The following is a 26,727-nucleotide window of genomic DNA, read 5'->3' on the forward strand; positions in this document are numbered from 1 at the left end:
TCATACTCACTGCATGGAATAGACAATATTTCCTGAAACAGGAGATATGAACCTCAAAGAATTCAAAATAAAACATTCATTTTATTATTTTTTTTAAAGAAGGAAAACGAGAAAAAAAAGTAGAATAGTCAGTCTTTTTATCCTAAGTGCAGATGAAATTGATTAAACCTTACAGACCGGCCCCCACACACCCGGTTTATTAATTGAAGAATTTCCTCTTACCCAGAATGGGAAGTTCACATTAAAGCCGAGCCTGCCCTGAGTGGCAGTGACACTTGAGAACTGACGTTTCCCACAATCCTATTTTCTCTCGGACGCTAGAGGAAATCCTAAAATGGTTAAGCATGGGGGGAGGGGATGCAGAAACCATACATTCTGAGGAAGCCCTCTTCCATTTCCTTGTAAAGCATGAAATCAAATTATAGCTCATGGCCCACAATTATTTTATTTCTACATTTCAAATTCCATTTTCTGCTCCTTTTCACTGCTCTTGAACAGGAGTTGTACTGTTGTGCAAAGTCAGCTGAAAAGATTACCCCGGGTAGCTTGCGACAAAGTCGCTTAAGGAAGCAGAGTCCAGGCTCCCTGCTTGAGTCGGAGCCTGGTCCGGAGCTGAGTCCCCACGGCTCCCACCTGGAGGGAGGCCTCTGCGGCCACCGCCCGGGCCTCAGTTGGAGCAGGAAGCTTCTGTCCTTGGTGGGGACTGGCTGTGGCCCCGGGACTCCCAAGGACAGGAGGTCAGGAGGTGTGTGTCCACCGTAAAGCTTGCTGAGTGCAGGTGATTGACAGGGCCAGGGTGTGGGTGAGGCCGGGCACTGCGGGTGGTCCCCTAGTTTCCCATCTCATGCTGTCCCTGGACGGGGCGCCAGCTCCTTGCTCCTCCTTCGCTGACCCTAACAGATGGCAACTGCAGGCCCAAACTCCAGCAAGCCACTCTCCGCTTAGCATCTAATAACATGTAATCTTGTTTTAAACTTTGCTTTATTTGTTCTTACAGTTCATCTCTATTAGTGATGGCAGGCTTAATGGTGCTATGTTTATTGTCATGTGAAGTTCTTTTGAGTGTGAACATGCACAGGTAGCACACACTTGTGGTATCAGCTCTTCTGGAGGCCAGGGTGGGGAGATTGTTGGAGGCCAGCTGGGCAACATAGTGAAACATTATCTAAAGAGAAAAGGAGCCAGGCCTACTGGTACAGGCTCGTAATTCTAGCATCGAGGAGGCTGAGGCAGGAGGGCCCAGGGTTCTGAGGCCATTCCTAGGCTACATATAAGACCCTATCATCCTGCTCACCCCTCAAAAAGAAAGGACTCACCTCAAACACATATTAAAGCAGAATCCAGGGGCGGGGGGGGGGGGGCGGCAGCAGCTGAAGGTAGGGGGTGGGAGGCGCTCGTTCATACAATCCCTGAAATAGAGCCTCAAGCCAAAACCTCATCAACCATGTCTCCAAGTCCTTTTATTCATCTACCTGAGCTCTGTCATGCTGCTGGTTGAAGTTCTCTTTCATATTTTCTCTCAGTGGAGGATCTGCCTCAGCCCTGAACACACATATCTGATCTCTCTCTAGGTGGGGGATCCAGTCCCAGCCCTGACCACGCGTATCTGATCTCCTCTCCCTCTCTCTAGGTGAGGGATCTGCCCAGCACTGACCACGCGTATCTCATTTCTACCTTGGCCTTGGTGGGTGTCTGGGTGACAGGTTCTGCTGCTTCAAGGGCACAGGACAGGTTCTCCTGACCCATGGGTTCAGAGCTGCTCCTCTTGTCTGCTGTGTGCCTGTGGACAGGTCACTGCAATTCCCCCAGCAGCATGCGTGGCAGCCTGGCCTCCCTTCCTGAGCTCTGTGAGGGGTGCCTCCTGTGCCCCTTGGTGCTCGGTAAATGCATGTCCATTCTCCTCCGCACTCACCTGTAATCACCCCCTCCCACGCTGTCTGTTTCCATTTTGAAACCATCCCAAGCTTGCTGAAAGGTCACAAAACGCAGCAGGGCTCCCATGGGCCCCTGGTCTGGGCTGGTGCTTTTGACCATCTTCCTGTGCCCGTGTTTGGTTTGCGGCTGCTGGCTGGAGTGGAGCTGTTCCATCACAGGCCCACCCTCTGCCCTGACAGCGGCAGAGGGCTGTGGGGGAGGGTGGTGGTGGGAGGGCTGTGGGGAGGGCTGTGGAGGAGGGTGGTAGTAGGAGGGCTGTGGGGGAGGGTGGTGGGGGAGGGCGGTGGGGGAGGGCGGTGGAGGAGGGTGGTGGGGGAGGGCGGTGGGGGAGGGCTGTGGAGGAGGGTGGTAGTAGGAGGGCTGTGGGGGAGGGTGGTGGTGGGAGGGCTGTGGGGAGGGCTGTGGGGGAGGGTGGTGGGGGAGGGCGGTGGGGGAGGGCGGTGGAGGAGGGTGGTGGGGGAGGGCCGTGGAGGAGGGCTGTGGAGGAGGGTGGTGGTGGGAGGGCCGTGGAGGAGGGTCGGGGGAGGGCTGTGGGTGGGGGGAGCCTGCTGTTTGTTCCCCTTGGCTATCTGATGCCCCTGCCCATTGTGGAGGGATGGGAACAAGGTTCTGTTCCCTCCTGGGGATTTTAAACCTTTCCTCAGCAGCTGCAGTGCTGCACATGTCTCCTGTGCTGGCAGGCTTGTTGCCTGGCTAGAATAGAATGCATTGGTTTTTGTTTGCCAGTCCTGGGCTTGCACTCAGGGCCTGGGCACTGTCCCTGAGCTTCTTTTTGCTCAAGGCTAGCACTCTACCACTTGAGCCACAGCGCCACTTCTGGCTTTTTCTGTGTATGTGGTGCTGGGGAATCGAACCCAGGGCTTTGTGCATGATAGACAAGCACTCTACTGCTAAGCCACACTCCCAGCCTGGAGTATGTTGTTTTATTCTTATTTGCTTTTTGTGCTGGCCCTGGGCTTGAGCTCAAGGTCTCATGCTCTCGCTTAGTTTTTCTCACTTGTGCTGCAGCTCTGCTTCTGGCTTTTTGCTGGCTAATTGGAGATAAAAGTCTCTTGAATTTATCTGCCCAGGCCGGCTTCAAACCTCACTACACCAATCTCAGCCTCCCAAGTAAGATCCCAGATGTGAGCCATAGATACCCGGCCCGTATTTTATTTTTATTGTTCTTCCTGGCCTGGTGCCTTTAGTCTGTGATCCTAGCTCCTAACTAGGAGGATTGGGGTCTGCAGCTTGCCCAGGCAAAGAGCATGTGCAACCCCACCTCAAGCAGTGTGGCGTGTGCCTATCATCGCAGCGCCACGGGAAGCGTAAGTAGGAAAATTGTGGTTCGGTCCTCCCACTTATTCAGGAAACAAGGAATGCAAAAAGGGCTGAGGGCGTGATTCAGATAGCACAGTGCCTGCCTGGCAAGCACAAGGCCATGAGTTCAAACCCTAGTACCACCAAACTATAAATGAAAAGATGTTTAGCTGGGCATGACGGCTGTGCTGTAGGTGCAGATTGCAGGACTGTGAGGCAGGAGGATTGTGAGTTCTTGTTTAACCTGGGCTACGTGGGCGGTGGGAGGGAAGGAGAGGAGAGGGAGGTGGACTTGTGGCTTCCCCTGCTGTGGCTTCCTGCCTCCTGCTTGCCTTAGGCCTTGCCCAGAGGCACACCGCGGCACGTGCGCGCCTCAAATCGGTGCCACCCCGCGGCCAGCAGCGCTTTCCTGCAGCCCCTCCGCAAGTGCCAGAGCTGAGCCCGGCCGAGCCCAGCGGCTGGCTCTGGAGAGACCTGCCCACTGAGTCGCGGCGCTTCTGCCTTTCCACGGCCGCGCGCTGCCCCGTGGACCGCAGGTCCGGGCTGGGGTGAGGGGTCACACTCGGGGTGCCCCGCGTGCTCCGGTGCCCCGGCCGCGCCGTCGCCGGCTGTGCCCGGGGCTGCGGTTCCGTGGGTGGCGACAGCGCAGTGGGTGGGTATGTCAGGGCCGGGCAGTGCTGGTGAGTGCTCTCTTACCATCTGTATTGTTTGTCAGGCCAGTGTGGTTTTAGTTTATGTTTCTCCGGCTGCCGGGGATGTCTTCATGTGTGTCTGAGCCGTCTGTACGTCGTTTGGCTCCTTGGCTTCTCCCCCCCTTCTCCAGACATGGGCACCAGGCCTGTGCCCCCTCCTGCCCTTCCGTCTCCTCTGAGCCTCTGCTCAGATGGCTCCCTCCGGTGAGTCCCTGGCAGCTGGGCTTCCCGCCACCGACTGCAGCTCCCCTGCTTCCCCTGCTGACTTTCTCCCAAGACACCAGCACTCGTGTTTCAGAGTTGCTGCTCGCTTTACCTCACTGATGTCGAAGGGTGGGGATGGTTTCCGACCCCCCGGGGGCAGCGGGCCCTCGCCCCTCACCACGTCCGCCCCTGCTGTGGGTGCTCTGTCCACCCAGGCGAGGCGGGCCTGCACTTGTGTCCACACCCACGCCCGTCTTGGAGTGCTCGGGACGCAGAGGTGGACCGCAGGCCCTGCCGGGTGCCCCGCGTGCTCCGAGCCGAGTGTGCACTAGGCCGCTTTCCCCACTCCAGATTTTGTCCCCCCACCATTCAGATTAGCTTGATTTTTATGCTGTTGGGTTGTTTGTTTGTGCCAGTCCCTGGGCTTGAACTCACCTCTTGGGCACTGTCTCTGAGCTTTTTGTGCTCTACCACTTGAGTCTTACAGCTCCACTTGCAGTTTTTTAGTGGTTAATTTGGAGATAAGGGTCACATAGAGGAAGTGGTGCTGTGACTCAAGAGGTAGAGTGCCAGTCTTGAGCACAAGAGGCTCAGGGACGGAGCCCATGCCCTGAGTTCAAGCCCCACAACCATCAACAACAAAAAAGAGCCTCATAGAATTTCCAGTGCAGATCTGAGGATCCCAGCCTCCAGAGTAGCTAGGATTGCCGGGGTGAACTGATTTTTATGTCTGTCAGTTTTCCTTTTGTTTTTAGACTTTGCATCATGCTAGGTGCATGCTACTCTTGAAGCTGTCACATTTGAGCCGGGCGCTGGTGGCTCACACCTGTAATTCTCACTCTCCAGGAAGCTGAGGTGTGAGGGTCCTGGTTCAAAGCCAGCTCGGGCAGGGCAGGAAAGACTTATCTCCAATTGGCCACCAAAAAGCCAGAAGTGGCGCTGTGGCTCAAGTGGCAGAGTGCCAGCCGCAGGCAAAAGAAGCCCAGGGACAGCACCCAGGCCCTGAGTTGAAGCCCCGGGATAGGCGCGCGCACACGTGTGTACACACACGCACACATGCACACATGCGCGTTGGCGGTTATAACATTTTTTCATGCCCTTTTTTCCCCACACCCTTTCTTAAGTAGTACTCGTTCAGTTTTACGTTTTCATGTTTGAAATTTGGATCCGTTTGGAGCTCACTTCGGCATGGCAGGTAAGATCGATTCAGCTTTGTCTGCCTCAGTGGCCCCCCGGCGTCCCTGTCAAATTGTGTGGCCATTCTCCTTCACAGAGGGGACAGCGAAGCCTGGTGAGGGGAGCTCCCGCCCGAGCCCGCGATGCCCAGTCCTGCCCCACTGCCCGCGCTGCTCTCCGGTGCCTTGCAGCACTCGCCAGCACTTATTGTTTTTTGGCTTTTCTTCCTTTGGCAGGGGTCCAGCACCTCTCTGTCTGCTGTCTTGTCCCTGGCTGCTGGGTTTTTCCCTTGATCTTGTGCCTGGCCCCTCTTTGTTGTTCCTCCTGTTCTCCCGCTGCTGACATGGCTGTCATTGTTCTGCTGCCCGGGCCTGGGGTGGTGATGAATGTCTCCCGCTGCTCCCGCCCGCAGGGCGGCTTCGGGGGGTGGCGCGGCGGGGTGGCACGCGTGCTGCGCTCCTCCGGCCCCGGCAGGCTGCCTCCCTCGGGCCCACCCCTGCCCGGGCCACCTGCAGCCCTGCCCACCTGCCCCGTGGGACGGGCCCGTCCGGGCCCTGGGGACTGAGGATGCAGGACTCCGGCCCAGGGGCAGCTGGCGGGAAGGAACAGGACACGTGAATCCAGACCGTGCCGGTTCTAGCCCTGCTTTGGCAGCTTGCTGCTGTGCAAGCCCAGGCCTCAGATTTGTCTTTAGGAAAGTGGGAGAGAGCCCCAAGCTGAGGAGCTGGCGGCAGGGCGCGGCCTGGGCCTGGACCGTCCTACGCGGGGACTGGAGCTCCGCCGCCATGCTGCTGGAGCTCACACTCGCCATCTCCGCGGATTCATGAACCGCGTCAGCTGTGCACACAACCCTCGCCCGCCCTGTGCGGGGAGACGGCGCCTGTTCAGAGCCCGGCACATTCTGAACGTGCCACTTGACAGCCGGTGGTGTGAGCCGGCGCTGGCCCCTGTGTCCCTCGTGTTCTGCAGTGGCCATCGGTGGGGCCGTCTTAATGGTCAGGCAATGAGGCCTTGGGTCTGCTTCCTGGTCCCCCTAGTACTTTGGGGCTGGAACACCTGGAACTACCCCTGGGGCTCTCGGGGTGACAGGCACCTCTTACCTGCAGAGCAGGCAGACAAGCTTTCACTGTGGCACCGTGGCTTTGAGGGGGCTCCGCTTCCTGAGGGAGCCCGCCTTCTCGGGCCGCTCACGTGGCAAGGTGCCCGCCCATGCTGGGGGCACAGCCAGCTGCCTGCTGGCACTGCAAGGGCTCCCCCTCCCGGGGGGGGGTACACTAGTCACTACGTCTGATGCACTCTGGCACCTCCTCCCCCTGTGGCTGGCACTGGCCCTGCAGACAGGCTGTGTCCTGTGCCTTCCTGGAACCGTGGGATCAGAGAGCAAGGCCAGAGTGGTCCTGCAGAGGAAGGAAGGCGGGCGTGCAGTCAGGTGCGGGAGGAGACTCCTCTTCGCGGGCTGGCGTGGCTGTGTGTCCCAGCAGTCTGGATCCTGTGTGGACGCCTGGGCTGGGACGGCTGCCGCGTGGGCTGCTGTCTGACCAGCCCTGGGCCCTGCTGGTAGGTGGGTGACTTGGGAAGTTATTTAAGGTGCTTGAGCCTTAGTGTGCTTCCCCACCGAGTGGGGCTGGTGAGGCCTCTGGGGTCTCCTCCCGCCCAGGCCCCCAGGAGCTGGGCTACCGTCCTGACGGGGTCTAGGCTCCCGCCACTGCTGCCTTGGAGACCCACCGGGGCTGCACATACACAGGGTGATGGTTTGGTTCTGGACTGGACTTGGCTGGTCAGCGATGCAGCTTGGGAGGAGAGATGACGGGGCCTGAGCACCCACCCCGCAAGACTACGGCGCTCGGCTGCTTTTCCCCTCAGCCTGCGGGTCGGATTGCAGCTCCCCATGCGGCCTACTGCAGAGCACGTGGCTCAGGAGAGGACTGCACGCCCCGCCCCGTGCTGACCCCTCCCGTGGGCGTGGGCTCGATCCCCACCGCACAGACGCTGGGTGTGACGTCGTGTGCACACGGTAGTCACAGTGGTAACAGTGAGTTGCCACTGTGGTTTTATGATTGTTAGTAATGGTGCTTGTTCGCCTAGTACTTCAAAAGTCATTAGCTTAAAATACTTTTCGGTGGCATTGGAGTTTGAACGCAGGATGTGCCTTGCTAGGCTCCGCCGATCCAGCCATGCACCCAGCTCTGGAAACAAATCTCATCATTTTAAATTGAATATTATCTTCCCTTAGAATGCCAATAGCTTTTTTTCCCTTTTTCTTTTTGGGGAAGGCAGTACAGGGATTTGAACTTAGAGCTCTGTGCTTGCTATAGTCAAGTATTCTACCATGTAGCTTTTTTTTTTCTTTGCCAGTCCTGGGGCTTGAACTCAGGGCCCGAGCACTGTCCCTGGCTTCTTTTTGCTCAAGGCTAGCACTCTGCCACTTGAGCCACAGCGCCACTTCTGTTTTTTTTTCTGTCTGTGTGGTGCTGAGGAATCGAACCCAGGGCTTCATGCATGCTAGGCAAGCGCTCTACCGCTAAACCACATTCCCCGTCCCCATGTAGCTTTTTTTTTTTTAATGTGATTTTGTAATCGCTAAAGTATGTTTTAAGTTTTATGTGGTTTTTTTTTTCTGAACTTAGTTTTTTCATCAGTTCCAGAGGAAAATTATATCTTACAGATAACTTAGACTTTGTTAACTGTTGACCTCTCTGACTTTTTCATTATTTTTATTTTTAAAATGATTAAGATATATAATCTACAGAATTAGAAATTGTAATTTCTTCAAGTGCTGAGAAACTTTAACCCTGTTATATTACTCGGCAAACCTTCCAAGGATTCTGTAGTCAACACAGCCAGATGCAAAGCCCTGATAGGCTGGGGAATATAGAGGGCCATTTGTAAGCCTTGCATGTTTTTGTGTTCCCACTCGCTCACTGTGTCCCTCTGGTCTCAGAGGGATTTCCTCTCCTGGGTCCATGGGAATGGTGCAGGACAGTGTTTGATTCATTCTGGAGATAGGAGGGATTGGAAGAGGACAAGCCGGGCCAGTCATGTCACTTCCTGTGGCTTGATCAAAACTTGGGTGGAGAACTAGGAGGCACGGAGAACTGCTGCTGGGCAGGGGGCCGTTGCCTGCCGCTGACCCCTTGGCAGGGGGGCCAGGTTCTCAGAGCACAGTCAAGTCACCCTGACCCTGTTCCTTAGAAGTCCCCGGCGCGGGCTGGCTGTGGAGGGTCCGCGGGGAGCAGGGCTGGTGCCGGCTGAACAAAGGCGGCTTGTAGAGGCTGGACAGGGCTGGGATGGAAGGCCGCTGGCGGCTGAGAGTTTGGGCCCTGGCTGCCCCGTGCTTGCTGAGTCTGCCGGTCTGTTTCCGGAGCCCAGCAAGTGGAAGGGCAAGTGCAGGGAACACGTGAGCGAGGGCCGGGCACCCCAGCCAGCTGTATATGGGAGGAAAGGCGTAGATTCCACCTAGAGGAGGTGACAGTGCCGCCCTTGGCTCCGTTCAGCCAAGCAAGGGTTTGTGAGGCTGTGCTGAGCCCATGGTGAGCCCCCGCGGGGCTGGGTGCAGGGCAGAGGGGCATGAGGCAGCTGAGTTCCCGGGGGGACCTGAGTGACTGAGAGCCTGAGCGCCAGAGTTAGGCCATGGGTCGAGTGCTGGGCCCTGCTCCGAGGGCGGCTGCGGGCTTTTGCAGAGACTGGAACGCAAGCCAGGGTACCGTGCTGGCTCTCCCGGCCTGTCACCTGCAGCCCCGGGGCAGTCAGGGTGGCCGTGGGCGGTGGTTGGCAGCCCAGGGGAAGGGCCAGGCTCAACTTGGGCGAGAGAAGTGGGGACCAGGAGAGACGGTGTCTGGCCAGGAGAAAGAGGGGGGCCCCCGAAGCCACTCTCAGAGAAGAGAGAGCACGCGGCTAGCCCTCTGCGCGTTTCGCTGTTTATGTTCTTAAAATATTTCTTGTGCCAGTGGCTCACACCTGCAATCTCAGCTACTCAGGAGGCTGAGACCTGAGGACCATGTTTCAAAGCCAGCCTGGCAGAAAAGTCCCTGTGAGACTCCAGGGAGTCTCCAGTTAACCACTCAGAAATGAGCAGTGGTGCTGTGGCTCAGAGTGGTAGAGCACCAGCCTTGAGCAAAACTCAGCACCCAGGCCCTGAGTTCAAACCCCACAGCCAGCAGCAACAACAACAAAAATATTTCCTTATTTCTGCATGGATTCTATACACCCCTGATTGAAAAGGAGAAGAGAGTGTAGAGAGAGGAATTTTCTTTCTCCCTCCCATGCATCTCTGTCATGCTCCCGCAGGATAGTCTATGCACAGAGAGCAAATACCACCTCCTCATCTACCGCCCCCCTGCAGCTACACCTCTCTCCTCGCCTTTAACACAGAGGGCTGCCGTGTTCTGTCCTCCTCTCCCCAGGCCCCGCCCGCGTGTGGCGATCATTCTGGAGCCGTGAAAAGGCTCCCCTCTTCCTTCTGGCGGCGTGTGGCATTCCGTGGATGGTATCTCCTTGTGTGGCTCTGACCTCTCCTCCGCCACGAACATCGGCACAGTTGCAGCTTTGGCTGTCCGTGGCAGCCCTCGTGGGGAAGCATCCGCTGCTTTTTCCAGATTGGCTTCACACCATTTTGACTAGCAGCCCACCACAGTGTGGATTAGGAGGGGCCCTGGAGGCCTGCAGAGGCGCGTGGCGATCGATCGTGCGGATCTGAGAGCACGCGCAGGGGCTGCCCTGAGCACGTCTTGCTCGTCCTCTCCGCAACTCCAGGCCGAGATGGAAGCACCACGGTCCGTCCATAGATGGGGGAGCTGCTGCTGCTTCCTGCCCCTGGTCCCCCACCCCCCCCCCCCCGGCTGGCTGGAGAGGGAGGGGAAGGGCGCACACGTGGGCCTGCCCACAGTCAGGGACATACACACAGCTTCTCGGAAACTCAGCGGTGACCGGGAGGCAGACTCTCCCGGCAACGGGTCGGTAGCCCTGGTTCTTAGCACCAGTTGGTGCCGGTGGGTCATGGGTCATGCTGCCATGTCTTCAGGCGCCTCTGTCTTCACACCTAGCAGGTGACGGGGACTCAGTCAGCTGACCTGTGGCACATGGCAGCACACCAACAGAGAGGCCTCCTGCTGGGTCCCCTCCTCTCCCCTCTTCCTTTCACCGTCCTCCTTTCTCCTCTTTCCCCTCCCTGTCCTTCCGCCTCCTCCTTATGGTACCCTGGCGTGGCCCTTGGCGTCCTGCTCCCCCTTCATCCATGGCTCGAGCCCAGGTGGCTTCTGTGTCGCCGAGCTCGGGGAGCTGTGTGTGAAGGCGACGTGGAGACCTTTCTTCAGGACTCGACCCCGTCCTGACCTCGCGTTCTCTCGTCCCAGGGGCTCAGATCATCGACTTGATGATGCTGGTCATCGACGTCACCAAGGGCATGCAGACCCAGTCTGCAGAGTGCCTGGTGATCGGCCAGATCGCCTGCCAGAAGCTGGTTGTGGTGCTGAACAAGGTCGACCTCTTGGCTGAAGGGAAGAGGCAGGCAGCAATCGACAGGATGACGAAGAAAATGCAGAAGACGCTGGAGAACACCAAGTGAGTGTGCCGGTGTGGGAGGCGCCTGTGTCCACGGCACCAGTGTGGGCATTGCTGGTGTGGCCCCCGTGTTAGAGGTGTCTGGGTGTGCAGTGCTGGTGTGTGCACCCCTGTGTTAGAGGTGTCTGGGTGTGCAGTGCTGGTGTGTGCACCCCTGTGTTAGAGGTGTCTGGGTGTGCAGTGCTGGTGTGTGCACCCCTGTGTTAGAGGTGTCTGGGTGTGCAGTGCTGGTGTGGCCCCCGTGTTAGAGGTGTCTGGGTGTGCAGTGCTGGTGTGGCCCCCGTGTTAGAGGCGTCTGGGTGTGCAGTGCTGGTGTGTGCCCTCGTGTTAGAGGTGTCTGTGTGTGCGGTGCTGGTGTGCCCCCGTGTTAGAGGTGTCTGGGTGTGCAGTGCTGGTGTGCCCCCGTGTTAGAGGTGTCTGGGTGTGCAGTGCTGGTGTGGCCCCCGTGTTAGAGGTGTCTGGGTGGGCATTGCTGGTGTGGCCCCCGTGTTAGAGGTGTCTGGGTGTGCAGTGCTGGTGTGGCCCCCGTGTTAGAGGTGTCTGGGTGTGCAGTGCTGGTGTGTGCACCCCCGTGTTAGAGGTGTCTGGGTGTGCATTGCTGGTGTGGCCCCCGTGTTAGAGGTGTCTGGGTGTGCAGTGCTGGTGTGGCCCCCGTGTTAGAGGTGTCTGGGTGGGCGGTGCTGGTGTGCCCCCGTGTTAGAGGTGTCTGGGTGTGCAGTGCTGGTGTGCCCCCGTGTTAGAGGCATCTGTGTGTGCGGTGCTGGTGTGCCCCCGTGTTAGAGGTGTCTGGGTGTGCGGTGCTGGTGTGCACCCCCGTGTTAGAGGTGTCTGGGTGTGCATTGCTGGTGTGGCCCCCGTGTTAGAGGTGTCTGGGTGTGCAGTGCTGGTGTGGCCCCCGTGTTAGAGGTGTCTGGGTGGGCGGTGCTGGTGTGCCCCCGTGTTAGAGGTGTCTGGGTGTGCAGTGCTGGTGTGTGCCCTCGTGTTAGAGGTGTCTGGGTGTGCGGTGCTGGTGTGCCCCCGTGTTAGAGGTGTCTGGGTGGGCGGTGCTGGTGTGCCCCCGTGTTAGAGGCATCTGTGTGTGCGGTGCTGGTGTGCCCCCGTGTTAGAGGTGTCTGGGTGTGCGGTGCTGGTGTGCACCCCCGTGTTAGAGGTGTCTGGGTGTGCATTGCTGGTGTGGCCCCCGTGTTAGAGGCGTCTGGGTGTGCAGTGCTGGTGTGGCCCCCGTGTTAGAGGTGTCTGGGTGTGCGGTGCTGGTGTGCCCCCGTGTTAGAGGTGTCTGGGTGGGCGGTGCTGGTGTGCCCCCGTGTTAGAGGTGTCTGGGTGGGCGGTGCTGGTGTGCCCCCGTGTTAGAGGCATCTGTGTGTGCGGTGCTGGTGTGCCCCCGTGTTAGAGGTGTCTGGGTGTGCGGTGCTGGTGTGCACCCCTGTGTTAGAGGTGTCTGGGTGTGCGGTGCTGGTGTGTGCACCCCTGTGTTAGAGGTGTCTGGGTGTGCAGTGCTGGTGTGTGCCCTCGTGTTAGAGGTGTGTGGGTGTGCAGTGCTGGTGTGGCCCCCGTGTTAGAGGTGTGTGGATGTGCAGTGCTGGTGTGCTTCCGTGTTAGAGGTGTCTGGGTGTGCGGTGCTGGTGTGTGCACCCCCGTGTTAGAGGCGTCTGGGTGTGCAGTGCTGGTGTGTGCACCCCTGTGTTAGAGGCGTCTGGGTGTGCAGTGCTGGTGTGGCCCCCGTGTTAGAGGTGTCTGGGTGTGCAGTGCTGGTGTGGCCCCCGTGTTAGAGGTGTCTGGGTGTGCAGTGTTGGTGTGTGCACCCCCGTGTTAGAGGTGTCTGGGTGTGCAGTGCTGGTGTGCACCCCTGTGTTAGAGGTGTCTGGGTGTGCAGTGCTGGTGTGCACCCCTGTGTTAGAGGTGTCTGGGTGTGCAGTGCTGGTGTGCACCCCTGTGTTAGAGGTGTCTGGGTGTGCGGTGCTGGTGTGCCCCCGTGTTAGAGGCGTCTGGGTGTGCAGTGCTGGTGTGTGCACCCCTGTGTTAGAGGTGTCTGGGTGTGTGGTGCTGGTGTGGCCCCTGTGTTAGAGGTGTCTGGGTGTGCGGTGCTGGTGTGTGCACCCCCGTGTTAGAGGTGTCTGGGTGTGCAGTGCTGGTGTGCTTCCGTGTTAGAGGTGTCTGGGTGTGCAGTGCTGGTGTGCCCCCGTGTTAGAGGCGTCTGGGTGTGCGGTGCTGGTGTGCCCCCGTGTTAGAGGTGTCTGGGTGGGCGGTGCTGGTGTGCCCCCGTGTTAGAGGCGTCTGGGTGTGCAGTGCTGGTGTGCCCCCGTGTTAGAGGTGTCTGGGTGTGCGGTGCTGGTGTGTGCACCCCCGTGTTAGAGGTGTCTGGGTGTGCGGTGCTGGTGTATGCACCCCCGTGTTAGAGGTGTCTGGGTGTGCGGTGCTGGTGTGCCCCCGTGTTAGAGGTGTCTGGGTGTGCGGTGCTGGTGTGCCCCCGTGTTAGAGGTGTCTGGGTGTGCAGTGCTGGTGTGCCCCCGTGTTAGAGGTGTCTGGGTGTGCAGTGCTGGTGTGTGCCCTCGTGTTAGAGGTGTCTGGGTGTGCAGTGCTGGTGTGTGCACCCCTGTGTTAGAGGTGTCTGGGTGTGCAGTGCTGGTGTGGCCCCCGTGTTAGAGGTGTCTGGGTGTGCAGTGCTGGTGTGTGCCCTCGTGTTAGAGGTGTCTGGGTGTGTGGTGCTGGTGTGTGCACCCCTGTGTTAGAGGTGTCTGGGTGTGTGGTGCTGGTGTGCCCCCGTGTTAGAGGTGTCTGGGTGTGCGGTGCTGGTGTGCCCCCGTGTTAGAGGTGTCTGGGTGTGCGGTGCTGGTGTGTGCACCCCTGTGTTAGAGGTGTCTGGGTGTGCAGTGCTGGTGTGTGCACCCCTGTGTTAAAGGCGTCTGGGTGTGCAGTGCTGGTGTGTGCACCCCTGTGTTAAAGGCGTCTGGGTGTGCAGTGCTGGTGTGGCCCCCGTGTTAGAGGTGTCTGGGTGTGCAGTGCTGGTGTGTGCACCCCTGTGTTAAAGGCGTCTGGGTGTGCAGTGCTGGTGTGGCCCCCGTGTTAGAGGTGTCTGGGTGTGCAGTGCTGGTGTGTGCACCCCTGTGTTAGAGGTGTCTGGGTGTGCAGTGCTGGTGTGTGCCCTCGTGTTAGAGGCGTCTGGGTGTGCAGTGTTGGTGTGTGCCCTCGTGTTAGAGGCGTCTGGGTGTGCAGTGCTGGTGTGGCCCCCGTGTTAGAGGTGTCTGGGTGTGCAGTGCTGGTGTGTGCACCCCCGTGTTAGAGGTGTCTGGGTGTGCAGTGTTGGTGTGGCCCCCGTGTTAGAGGTGTCTGGGTGTGCAGTGCTGGTGTGTGCACCCCTGTGTTAGAGGCGTCTGGGTGTGCGGTGCTGGTGTGTGCACCCCTGTGTTAGAGGTGTGGGTGTGCAGTGCTGGTGTGTGCACCCCCGTGTTAGAGGTGTCTGGGTGTGCAGTGTTGGTGTGGCCCCCGTGTTAGAGGCGTCTGGGTGTGCAGTGTTGGTGTGTGCACCCCCGTGTTAGAGGTGTCTGGGTGTGCAGTGTTGGTGTGGCCCCCGTGTTAGAGGTGTCTGGGTGTGCAGTGCTGGTGTGTGCACCCCTGTGTTAGAGGCGTCTGGGTGTGCGGTGCTGGTGTGTGCACCCCTGTGTTAGAGGTGTCGGTGTGCAGTGCTGGTGTGTGCACCCCCGTGTTAGAGGTGTCTGGGTGTGCAGTGCTGGTGTGTGCACCCCTGTGTTAGAGGTGTCTGGGTGTGCAGTGCTGGTGTGTGCACCCCTGTGTTAGAGGTGTCTGGGTGTGCAGTGCTGGTGTGCCCCCGTGTTAGAGGTGTCTGGGTGTGCAGTGCTGGTGTGCCCCCGTGTTAGAGGCGTCTGGGTGTGCAGTGCTGGTGTGCCCCCGTGTTAGAGGCGTCTGGGTGTGCAGTGTTGGTGTGTGCCCTCGTGTTAGAGGCGTCTGGGTGTGCAGTGCTGGTGTGCCCCCGTGTTAGAGGCGTCTGGGTGTGCAGTGCTGGTGTGCCCCCGTGTTAGAGGTGTCTGGGTGTGCAGTGCTGGTGTGCCCCCGTGTTAGAGGTGTCTGGGTGTGCAGTGCTGGTGTGCCCCCGTGTTAGAGGCGTCTGGGTGTGCAGTGTTGGTGTGTGCCCTCGTGTTAGAGGCGTCTGGGTGTGCAGTGCTGGTGTGGCCCTCGTGTTAGAGGCGTCTGGGTGTGCAGTGTTGGTGTGGCCCTCGTGATAGAAGTGTCTGGGTGTGCGGTGCCCTTCATTCACACAGACAGGACAGGCAGCAGCCAGCTTTGGGCCTTGTAGGCAAAGCCTGCCTGGCGCCAGCTCCTAGCAAGTGCTTCATGAAGTGGGGTGAAGGTTAAAGGGCTATTGAAGAGCCCCCAGGCCACGGAAACATGCAGCAGGGGTTGATTTTCCCGGTGTTCTCTCTTCGGGTACAGTCCCCACATGGTCCTGTGCCCTGTGCTTGAGGTGCCCTCCACATGCAGTCAGAGCGGGCCCAGGCGTTCGTATGCCTCAGTTCCGGCCTCAGGAAGGAGGCCTCCTGCCCCTGCCCTCCTCGAGTGCAGATGTGGTCTCAGCCTGGTGTCTGAGAGGCCACGAGTCGATGTTGTCCGCCAGGGGCAAGGGTTCTGGGTGGAGGAGTAGCTGTCTCTGTGCTGTAATGAGAATACCGACAGGTGTGGCCGCAGGCAACTAGGAAATGCCTTGTGGGAAGGAGGACATCGCTGGCGCTGGTGTCGGGGTGGCTGGGCAGGACTACCCTGCAGGTCACAGGCTGGGGGGGGGGGGGCAGGACCAGCAGAGCGGCGGGAATGAGGTGACAGCTGGCTGTGGGGGCTTCCGAGGAGGGAGGAGGCACGCGCCCTCGGTCATCTGTGGTCATCTGAGGTCCTCTGTTGCAGCGCTCTCCAGTGGGGGCGGGAGGGCGGTGGCACTGCCGGGCAGGGCGTGGGGAGCAGGGGTGCAGAGCCGCCTGGTTGTCGTGACTGGCTGGCCTTGTTGAGCAGGGGCTGCAGGCCCATTGTCTCCCCATGTTGCTCCTCTCGGGGCTGTCCCTCGTGATCAATACTAAACAGCGGTCACTGGGAGACAGGGTCGCTTCCTCTTTGCTATGCGGCCAGCACAATATCCTGCCACCGCCACCGCTCCCCGGCCTGCCACGCGAGCGAGGAGAGAGCGTTTTTGTTTCCCTGTCATAAAGATTGATAGGCCTTCCCATTTATGATTTTTTTTTTCAGATCCAACACCTGCAGCTCTCCCCAAGAATTCTCAAGTTGGTTAAATTAAAGCCCCTGCCTGTGAATGGACCAACTATGTCATAAAAGATTCCTAGCCCTGCCTTTTGTTAGCAAAATTCATCAATCTGATAAAATCGACACATTTAGATACGTGTTGCATAAGAATTCAGATTTTGTTATTCCCCACGGAAGTGGATATGAGACTGTAAAAAGGAAGATAAAAAATTATATCTTCTTTTAGTGAGTTATTTGATCTCCCTGCCATTTTATTTACTTGTCAGAAAGGGGAGAGCAGGTCTTTTGGACTCCCGCATAAAAAGCAATAGAGTGTCAGAATCATTTACTACGTGAACAAGGTCTGGGAAGGGCTTGGGGTGCTTTTGAAGGTAGATTAATATTAAATGTTGGGTAGTTATACTTAATGAAGATCCTCACTTGCATGTTTCGATTAGTGTTATTGCCTTAATTAGTGGAGGGAAGGCCACCGGAGCAGAGGTCTGTGGGAACGCTTCCTCGGGTCCACCGTCCCGGCTGGCAGGGAGAAGGAAGGAGCCCCGTGCGGGGGGCGGGCGGGGAGGGGCGGGCCGCGCTCCCGTCCTCCCAGCCAGGCCTTCCTGACGGCGTCCAGGCCGTCCTCACACCCAGCGCGCCTTCTCCCCTACATCCTGTCCCACGCTGGCTCAAGTGTGGAGAAATGGCTTCTCTAGAACACGTGAACCCTACACTGAGCAAAACCTGCAAACCATGAAACTTACTTTTTGCTATCCAAGAGCAATTGACAGAGAACTTGGAAAATAGAATACTTGGTTAAAAGAAAAGCAGGACCACCTAGTGATTCTCGGGCTAGCAGCTGCTGCAATTTTGAGTTAAAATTTTTTATTTTTACTAAATGTAATATTTTTCCCTTCTCTCTGACTGTTTGTCCATTCATTCATTCATTCATTCATTCAGACAGATTCTCACAATGTAGCCCACACAGATTTCAAGCTCTTCAGCCTCCTGAGTACTAACATTGCAAATATGAGTCACCGTGCCTGACTTAACATTTTTTATGTATTTAGTAAAAAATATATATTTGTGTGTGCATGCATGTGTGTGTGCGAGAGCGTGCGCCAGCGAGCGCACGTACCAGTTTGAGGAACTCAGGGTTTGGGTGCTGTCCCTGAACGTTGTGTTGTTGTTGTTGCCAGTCCTGGGGCTTGGACTGAGCGCTGGCCCTGGCTTCCTTTAGCTCAAGGCTAGCCATTTGTACCTTTTGAGCCACCGAACCACTTCCAGCTTTTGCTTTTTCCTGTTCATGTGGTGCTGAGGAATCGAACCCAGGGCTTCCTGCATGCTGGGCAAGCACTCTGCTACTACACCCCATTCCCAGCTCCATTCCCTGAACTTTTTTTGCTCAAGGTTAGTGCTTTACCACTTGAGCTACAGCTCCACTTCCAGATTTGGGGTGGTTAGTTAGAGATAAAAGTCTCATGGATTTTCCTGCTCAGGCTGGCCTTGAGGTCAGATGGCCAGATCTCAGCCTCCTGAGTAGCTGGGATTACACGCATGAGCCACTGGTGCCCAGCTAACTTTTATCATTTTAACTACTTGTAAGTTTGCGATTCACTGACAGTAGATGAATTCATGATGCTGTATTCTCATCCCTCCAAACCTTTTGCATGATCCCCACTATAAACCATACACAAAACAAAGACCTCTCCTCTCCCCAGCCCAGCTGCCGCAACTTCTACTCTGCTTTCTACCTCTATGAATTTTATATATGTGGGGTCCTGCAGTCATTGGCGTTTTGTGTCTATATGTCACATACATAGTGTTTGTTGTGATGTGTCAGAACTTCACCCCTTGCTATGGCTGAGAAATATTCTTTGTGTGCATGCTCCATGTGATGTCTAACCATTCTGCTGGCTTCCCCCGCCACGGAGCCCATTTTACACCCTGCTAGCAATGTGCTCCCCTCAACGCTTGTCACAGTCCTTTCTTTTAGATCTCCAGCCTGCAAGATGTGAAGTGAGAGCTTTTCGTGGTTTTTATTTACATGTCCTTAATGACAATGGCATTGAGCATCTTTCATGCAATTGCTGGCCATTTAGAGGAATATCAACTCATGTCCTTTGCCCATTTTATACTTGAGCTATTTGGTTATTATTGAGTTGGTTTATATATTCTAGACATAAATCACTTGTCAGAGGTATGATTTGCAAATATTTTCTCTTATTCTGTAGGTCCTCTTTTTAGTTCTTTTTTTTTTTTTTTTTTTTTTGGCCATTCCTGGGGCTTGGATTCAGGGCCTGAGCACTGTCCCTGGCTTCTTTTTTGCTCAAGGCTAGCACTCTGCTACTTGCACCACAGCGCCACTTCTGGCCGTTTTCCAAATATGTGGTGCTGGGGAATCGAACCCAGGGCCTCATGTATACGAGGCAAGCTCTCTAGCCACTAGGCCATATCCCCAGCCCCATGTAGGTCCTCTTTTTAGTTCTTGATAGTCTATTTCAATAAACTAAAGTTCCATATCTTGATGAAATCTAATTTATCTGTGTTTTTTTTTTTGTTGCCAGTTTTTGGAATCATGTCTATGAAGTCATTGTCAAATTCAGTGCCGTGAATAATTTTCCCAGTTTGTGTCTTTCTAATTGATAGTTTTAGCTCTTAAGTCTTTGATCCATTTGAACTAATTTTTTGTATGTGGTATAAGGTAAGAATTCAGCGTCGTTCTTTTGTGTGTAGCTATCCAGTTTTCCTAGCACTCTTAGTTAAAAAGAGTATTCTCTCTCCTTTCCCTTGCCAAAAAACAACCACCCAAGTGCAATTTTTTTGTCTTTTCTTTTGTGGTGCTGGGGATCAAACCCAGGACGATGCACTCGCTAGGCAAGCACTTTGCCACTGAACTACATCCCAGCCCTTGGAGTTGCTTTTTTTACTTCCTTTTTTTGCATTATTTTTTACTGACTTGCACAAACCCAACTAATTTTTATGTGTTGATCTTATACTCTTACTGTTTTTTATTCAGATCCCTTCTTTCTAGTAGGTAATTTTAATCAGAGGTATTTCCATGTTCTATTTTCATCAGGTAACATTTCTCAACTCTTTAGACTGGGTTTTCCTTTTCATACACAAATAATCTCCTGGGCTGAATACTTTAGTACTCATTAAGCTTTGTCTGTATTTTCTGGTATAGCCTCATGATAGTTTCCCAGATGTGAGATAACTGGATCAAAAGACAGAAACTTTTTGGATCTTTTGTTGAACATTGCCATATATATTATTGTTCAAAATGTTCTCTTGTTTACACAGGGGTCAGCAGCTAGCTTTGGTGTACTAGTGTAAAATACATGTGGTATAAAATGTAGTTGAAGCTTTCGGATAGCAGTGGTATTTCACTCATTTGAGTATGTTGTCCTATGTCTCATGTCTTTGCTTCTTTTTAGTTCGACACTTCCTTTCTGATATTTTGGGAGTGTTTGGTATTTATAGGGTTGTAGTTATTAACTCTTTCCAATCAGATGTGCTATAAATAAGTCTTCAGCCGTCATTGTTCTTCCATTCCAATTGGTTCGTTTTGACGTGCAGAAGTTTCTAATTTTTATGTGGTCAGACTCTTCGATTATTTTTCTTTGTGACTTCGTTATCTTTGAAAGTATTTAGTATTACTCTTGCATAAGTCTCTATCAAGGGTATCGGAAATCAAAATAGGAGATAAAAATGTACTTGCAGTTTTCCCAGTGTCTTCGTGACCGCGTCCTCCCTTCAGGATCCCCGTCAGTCCTTCCCATGATCCTGTAACACTTGCCCTGGAGAGGGCAGTTAGCGCCACTTCCACCCTGCGTGCTCTTCTAGGCCTCTCTGTTTGTTTTCTCACGAATATTAGCATCCGGCATCACTCTTGGTTCATGCTCTTCTAAGCTCCCTCTGCCTCTTCCTGCCTTGAACACTGTTTTCACGTTTGTCCTTAGCCAAGGCCCTGTGCTTGGATCCTGAGTCCAAGCTGGTCCTGCTCCATCCCTGGGATTAGTGAGTGTCTCCCTTAAGGACTCGCGTGCCGTGGAGACTGTGGGCACTACTGGGAGTGTGTCCAGGGTCTCAGAGCTGCCCTTCTTGTCCGTTCGTATGTCTTCCTCTGTGAAACGGGAGCTGGCTCATCCAGACCCACAGCCTTCCTTGTCAGGGAGAACTTGGCATGGAACCCAGTACACCGTGGGCATTTAACTATGAATGCGACACCTACTGTGTGCATGGCACTGTGCTTTAGTGAACAGGTTCAATTGTACAGTTACCCCAAGTCAGCTCTTACGATTGACCTATGTATAGTTTCATTGTCTGCATCTGTTGGCATGCTGGCAAAGGTCTCTTGCATCCAGCCAGCCGTCGGGGCCCCAGTTGAGCACCTTGACTTACAGGCCTGTCAGGGGGGTCTGGGGGAGCTCTTAAAGCCCTCGAACATGTGCGTGTTCAGACTTAGTTTGGCTTCATACATCTTGTTACTCTAAATGGTCTGCCTTGGGCTGGGAATATGGCCTAGTGACAAGAGTGCTTGCCTCATATACACGAAGCCCTGGGTTCGATTCCTTAGCAACACATATATAGAAAAGGCCAGAGGTGGCGCTGTGGCTCAAGTGGCAGAGTGCTAGCCTTGAGCAAAAAAGAAGCCGGGGACAGTGCTCAGGCCCTGAGTCCAAGCCCCAGGACTGGCCAAAAAAAAAAAAAAATAATAATAATAAAATAAATGGTCTGCCCTTCTTCCCTCCCTTCTTTCTTTTTCTCTCTCCCTTTTTCTTCTTTCTCCTTCTCCTTTCTTTTTTTTTCTTCTTTTTCTCTGTCTTTCTTGGGCTAGTACTGTGGCTTGAACTCAGGGCTTGCACTGTTTATGTGGATTTACCATAGTCTAAAATTTTTACATAAATGAAATCCTATAATAGATGGCTGTTTATACCTGGCTTCTCTCTGTTAGCTTCTGGACCATGTGTCAGGACTTCATTTCTTTTTAGAGCTGAATAATATTCTTTCTCTTCGTTCTCCAGTTCTGGGGCTGGCACTCAGGCCCTCCCATGCTCTCTGAGCCTTCTTGCTCTCACAGCTTTGTCACTTAGCCATACCTCTAGGCTGGTGCTTTGCTGGTTGATTGGAGATGGAATCTCTTGGACTTTTCTGCTTGGGCTGTGTGTCGGCTTTGAGATCCCCAGGAGTGTATCAGAACTTTCCCCAGGCAGTTCTGCACGTGTCGTCCTAACTCTTCCTGCTGAGCCTTTGTTCAGCCTGCTGTTGGCCTAAATGGTTACTCTCTGGCTCCTTGTAGCATTAAACAATGGTTTATGATTATTTTTACAAATGCTTCAAGGGAAAGACTTTTGCAGGCCAGGTACAGCCTTGCTAGTGGGGTCTTCCAGGGACCACCAGATGAGAGAAATAAGGACAGTTCTCGGAGTCAGTGGCTTTGAAGGAGCTCAGAGCTGTAGACACTCCAGAAGTGGCTCAAGCCTTTGGTCAGTTTCAGAGTTCCCAGGATGTTGATGCTGGCCATGTTTGCTCTGTTACTGCTGCTTGCATGGGGTGTTCTTACGCCGTTGCCACACCGCCAGTTCCACCGTGTGTTGAGTGTGAGCCTCCTGCTCCATGAGTTCGTCACAGAGCCGGTCTCTTCTACCAGCACTCTTGCCTACTCGGTGTTGCTCACCGTAGCAAGATGCTTGGAATGCAACAAACGAGAAACTGACTTTCAGGGGTGTGTGGGCTCCGGGCCGTACCGTGGGTCTCACCGCAGAGAGGAGGCCTGGGAGGGAAAGTGTGGGGAAGAGGCGCCAGCGCCGCTCCCGGCTCAGAAAGGCCACGTTCAGATTTGGCTCTCAGAGCTGTGGCCAGCAGCTCGGGGCACACGGCTTGGCTGCCGCGGCCGCGCCTGCTCGTGGGTGGGCGGTGGCCGGCTCAGCCAGGGGAGTCAGCGTTGTTCCCAATGCTGACATTCAGTGGAAAGTCCTTCCTCACGAAGCTGGGGGGGGGGGGGGGTGCCTGTGATCGCACCCACGTAGGAGGATCAAGTTCTGAGGCCAGACCCAGAAACTATACCTGGAAAACAACTACAGAAAGAAACAGGCTGAAGGCGCGGCCTCTGGAACAGAGCACCTGCCCAGCAAGCAAAACTCTCTGGATTCAAACTCCAGTACCACCACACACACGTCCCTGGTATGACAAGGAGTACCACGCCAGTTGCGTACCCGCTCCAGCCTATGAGAAGTATGGCATAAGAGATGGAAAACGCCTGGAAATGCAACAAGCCCTGGCAAAGCCCGTTTAAAAGAAAATACGGCACAGCGCTAGATCCTCAGAGCCGCTTCTTCGCCTCACACCGTGCTGCCTCTGTGGGCACCGTGCGCGCTAAGCCTCTCTGTAGGAGCCAGGGCCGGCCTGCAGGCCCCCCGCTGTGTAGGGATGCGGCGTGCGCTCAGGGTGCCCTCGGGGAGTGGGCCACCAGGACTCGAGCCTGTTGGGAGCTGGGCGCCACCGTGTCAAGGCCACCCTTCCTTCAGTGGACTGGGGCCACAGAGGCCCCGCTGCTTCGCACTTGGTGGTGGCATTTAAAACCCTGGAGGGCTCTCCTCAACCATGGTGTCCGGATGCCAGGCCTCCTCGTGGGACCTGTGTCCCTCCTGTCCCCACCCGACAAGCCAGGGGAGAGTGGCGGGCCACTCCTGCACCCCGTCTCCCAGCAGGGCAGTGAGCTCTGTGACTGTGTTGTTGCTCTTCTCTTTCAGATTCCAGGGGGCACCGATTCTGCCCGTGGCGGCCAAGCCCGGCGGGCCAGAGGCCCCCGACACTGAAGCTCCGCAGGGCATCTCAGAGCTCATCGAGGTACCCTCATCTCGAGCCCCGGCTGCCCCACCCTGGGGGGGAGGGTGGATGTCCTGGGTGTCACGCGCTCGGGATGGTGCCCACACACTCGCCGTGGCGGTAGTGCTGCCTGCCTTCTCCCAGTCCCCACACTAAGATGTCCGCCCGTGAGGTCATCGGCGAGGCTTAGATTGTCCCCATGTTACTAAGGAGAGGCCCCATGGCAAGGCGTGTGGCGGAGCTGGGGTTCAGAACCAGCTGTGGCTGGGTCAGCACGTGGCCCCCCTGTGCCAGGACCCCAGCCCCCCCGGCCTGGCTGCCGCCACTCTGCACCCTCACCAGCAGAGCACGCGGTCCCCGAGCTGTGTGCATCAGCTCCAGAGGCCTAGCAGCCGTCACAGTTGTTTTTGCTCAAGTGAAATCCACAAAAATGTGGTTGCAAGAGATGTTTGTATGTTCCTTTTAAAAGCCCCTACATAAATCTCAAACAAGCCTGTTTTGAATCTTGTCTTTAAACAAAATGTTATCGTAAGACGAAGACTTGGTAACAGTCACTACCGAATAGTGTTCTGACAACCTATTCCCTTATGAAACCAGAAAGCAGAAAGTCAAAGCAGCTCCGCAGCCTTTGCGCTTGTCCGCTTCTTGGTTATCAGCTCTGACGCGAGAGCACTGGCTCTGGGGCCTGCTGGCGCTGTCCGGCATGCACTGGTGTGGACCGGCCTCTCCGCTGGGTCTTGGGTCAGGGAGTAAAGGCCCATGTCCACAGCTCCTGTCCTGGGCGCCCCCCCCCCCCCCGCCCTGTGCCAGCGACTGCCACACTGGGCGTGCCCAGATGCAGTGCGGGAGGAGAGCTGGGTAGGCGTGGCCTCTCTGAAGGGGTGCGGGGGGGGGGGGGAAGGCGCAGCCAGCTGGTGAGAATCCAGGTGTGCCACAGTGGGCACCTGGTGTGGAGGGGAAGTGTAGCCTCCTGGGAGCTACCTGAGGGGTGCAGTGCAGGCAGGGGAGCGTGTGCGGGGGGCCGGGTGACAGGTGTCCTCTCGCCATGGCTTCTTGTACCATGCCAGGTAACTGAGGACAGGGGGAGGGCGAGGGGAGGACATGGAGAGGACACGGAGAGGACGAGAGGAGGACATGGGGAGGACGAGAGGAGGGCGAGGGGAGGACGCGGGGAGGACGAGGGGAGGATGAGGAGAGGACGAGGGGAGGGCGAGGGGAGGATGTGGGGAGGATGAGGAGAGGGCGAGGGGAGGACGTGGGGAGGGCAAGAGGAGGGCGTGGGGAGGACGTGGGGAGGATGCGGGAAGGACGCAGGGAGGGTGTGGGGAGGACGTGGGGAGGATGAGGGGAGGACGCGGGGAGGACGCGGGGAGGAGGACTTGGGGAGGGCGAGGGGAGGACGCGGGGAGGAGGACGCGGGGAGGAGGACACGGGGAGGAGGACACGGGGAGAGCGCGGGGAGGAGGACACGAGGAGGAGGACGCAGGGAGGGTGTGGGGAGGACGTGGGGAGGATGAGGGGAGGGCGAGGGGAGGACGCAGGGAGTACGAGGGGAGGACATGGGGGGGAGGACGCGGGGAGGACGTGGGGAGGGCGAGGGGAGGATGCGGGGAGGACGCGGGGAGGAGGACACGGGGAGGAGGATGAGGGGAGGGTGAGGGGAGGGTGAGGGGAGGATGAGGGGAGGACTCGGAGAGAATGAAGAGCCTTCCCATGTGTCTGTCAGTCCGGCTGAGCAGGAGCGGAGGGCGGCTGCAGTTGTAGGGTTGCCGTCTGCCGGAGGCCAGCGCAGGCTTCCAGCCCGGCCTCGCTCTCCCCACCTCGCTCTCCCCGCCTCGCTCTCCCCGCCTCGCTCTCCCCGCCTCGCTCTCCCGGCCTCGCTCTCCCCGCCTCGCGGGCTCGCTCCCTGGCAGAGCACGGCAGCAACCTCTCTCTTCTAGGTCCTGAAGTCCCAGATTTCCATCCCGCAGCGGGACCCCTCGGGCCCGTTCCTCATGTCGGTGGACCACTGCTTCTCCATCAAAGGCCAAGGCACTGTGATGACTGGGACCGTCCTGGCGGGCTCCGTCAGCCTGGGCGACAGCGTGGAGATCCCTGCCCTCAAGGTCAGCTCTTCCTGCCCTTCTTTGCCCCTCCCTAGCCTCCGCACTGAAGCAGAGCCTTCTGGACCCTGTCTGGCCAGCGCCCCTGCTGCCTCCCCCTCCCCCCAGCCACCCTGGCCATCTTAGCCCAGTAGCGCTGCTCTCCCAGACTCTGGAATTCTCTTAACCCCTGTGCAACAGGGGCCTGTGCTCCACCGGACAAGCTCCGAGTCTCCTTCGTTGAGGAAACGACAGGACAGGCCAGCAGGGCGTGAGGGTCAACAGTTAGGGCCTGAGCCGCTCCTTCAGGCCCTCAGGGCTCAGGCAGCAGGCGCGGGCGTGGTCATTGGGGTGCAGCAGGCGCGGGCGTGGCCATTGGGGTGCAGCAGACACGGTCGTGGTCATTCGGGGTGCAGCAGACACGGTCGTGGTCATTCGGGGTGCAGCAGACATGGTCATGGTCATTCGGGGCGCAGCAGACACAGTCGTGGTCATTCAGGGCGCAGCAGACACAGTCGTGGTCATTTGGGGCGCAGCAGGCGCGTGCGTGGTCATTGGGGTGCAGCAGACACGGTCGTGGTCATTGGGGTGCAGCAGACACGGTTGTGGTCATTCGGGGCGCAGCAGGTGCGGTCGTGGTCATTTGGGGTGCAGCAGACATGGTCATGGTCATTCGGGGCGCAGCAGACACAGTCGTGGTCATTCAGGGCGCAGCAGACGCAGTTGTGGTCATTCGGGGCGCAGCAGACGCAGTTGTGGTCTTTCGGGGCACAGCAGACACGGTCGTGATCATTCGGGGTGCAGCAGGCGCAGTTGTGGCCATTTGAGGCCCCTTTTATTTCTTCACTTGTTTTCCAGGCTGCCGTCCCCCGCTCCTCCCCCCACTGGAGTCACAGGCATGCCCACCATACCTTCTCCTTCACCATAAGAGTTTCAGGGAGGATGCAGGTGGACAGAGCAGTCAGTCACTCGCCCTGGGAGTGCAGGCTGTTTCGCACCCCCACTGGCCAGCGGGGGCCCTGTCGCCCTCCAGGACCTGTGGGGCAGGCGCTGTCTCCAGCACTCCGCCTTCTCATACCGTGTCCTGTCTCTGACGGAAGTGTCTCCAGTGCCCTTGATAAGGCTTTTGTTTCTTTGGTGTGGTAACCGTGTCTGTAATCCCAGCTACTGAAGGAACGAAGCTGGAGGATCAGGGGTTTGAGGCCAGCCTGGGCAACTTAGCATGATTCTGAGTCAAAAGAAAAAACAGGCCGGGGCATGGCTTGGCACTGAGAAGCAGGAAGACAGAGGCCACAGGAACCAAGTGAGAGCCAGTGGAGGCTTGCCGCAGATGGCGAGGTTGTGGCTCGTCCTGTCTTGGGTGTCCAGCGAGCCCCAGGGCTGACAGGTAGAGGCACCCAGTGGGGAGGAAGCAGTGCGGGTGTGCACTGGGACTGACGTCGTGTGCACCACTGGAGTGTGCACTGGGGCTCTCCACAGTGCGGGTGTCGCTGGAGCGTGTGCTGGGGTTCTCCACAGTGCGGGTGTGTACGGAGATTGACGTGTGCACCGCTGGAGCACGTGCTGGGGTTCTCCACAGCGCGGGTGTGCACGGGGATTGACGTGTGCACCGCTGGAGCGCGTGCTGGGGTTCTCCACAGTGCGGGTGGATTGACGTGTGCACCGCTGGAGCGTGTGCTGGGGCTCTCCACAGTGCGGGTGTGCACGGG

General features: G+C 56.8%; 1 protein-coding gene across 3 annotated transcripts in view; it reads left to right on the top strand.

Moving 5' to 3' along the window:
* Nucleotides 1-26,727, top strand: part of Eefsec (eukaryotic elongation factor, selenocysteine-tRNA specific) — a 161,067-nt gene that overhangs the window by 49,809 nt on the left and 84,531 nt on the right. For 2 of the 3 annotated variants that reach the window (XM_048356363.1, XM_048356364.1), the window contains exons 2-4: nucleotides 10,658-10,865; nucleotides 22,862-22,958; nucleotides 24,878-25,042. In XM_048356363.1, the coding sequence (XP_048212320.1) occupies nucleotides 10,658-10,865; nucleotides 22,862-22,958; nucleotides 24,878-25,042 (470 nt within the window). The remainder of the gene's footprint in view (nucleotides 1-10,657; nucleotides 10,866-22,861; nucleotides 22,959-24,877; nucleotides 25,043-26,727) is intronic. The other variant, XM_048356365.1, reaches the window with a different exon arrangement.

Source organism: Perognathus longimembris, chromosome 10, assembly GCF_023159225.1.
Source record: "Perognathus longimembris pacificus isolate PPM17 chromosome 10, ASM2315922v1, whole genome shotgun sequence".
NCBI classification, from domain to species: Eukaryota; Metazoa; Chordata; class Mammalia; order Rodentia; family Heteromyidae; genus Perognathus; species Perognathus longimembris.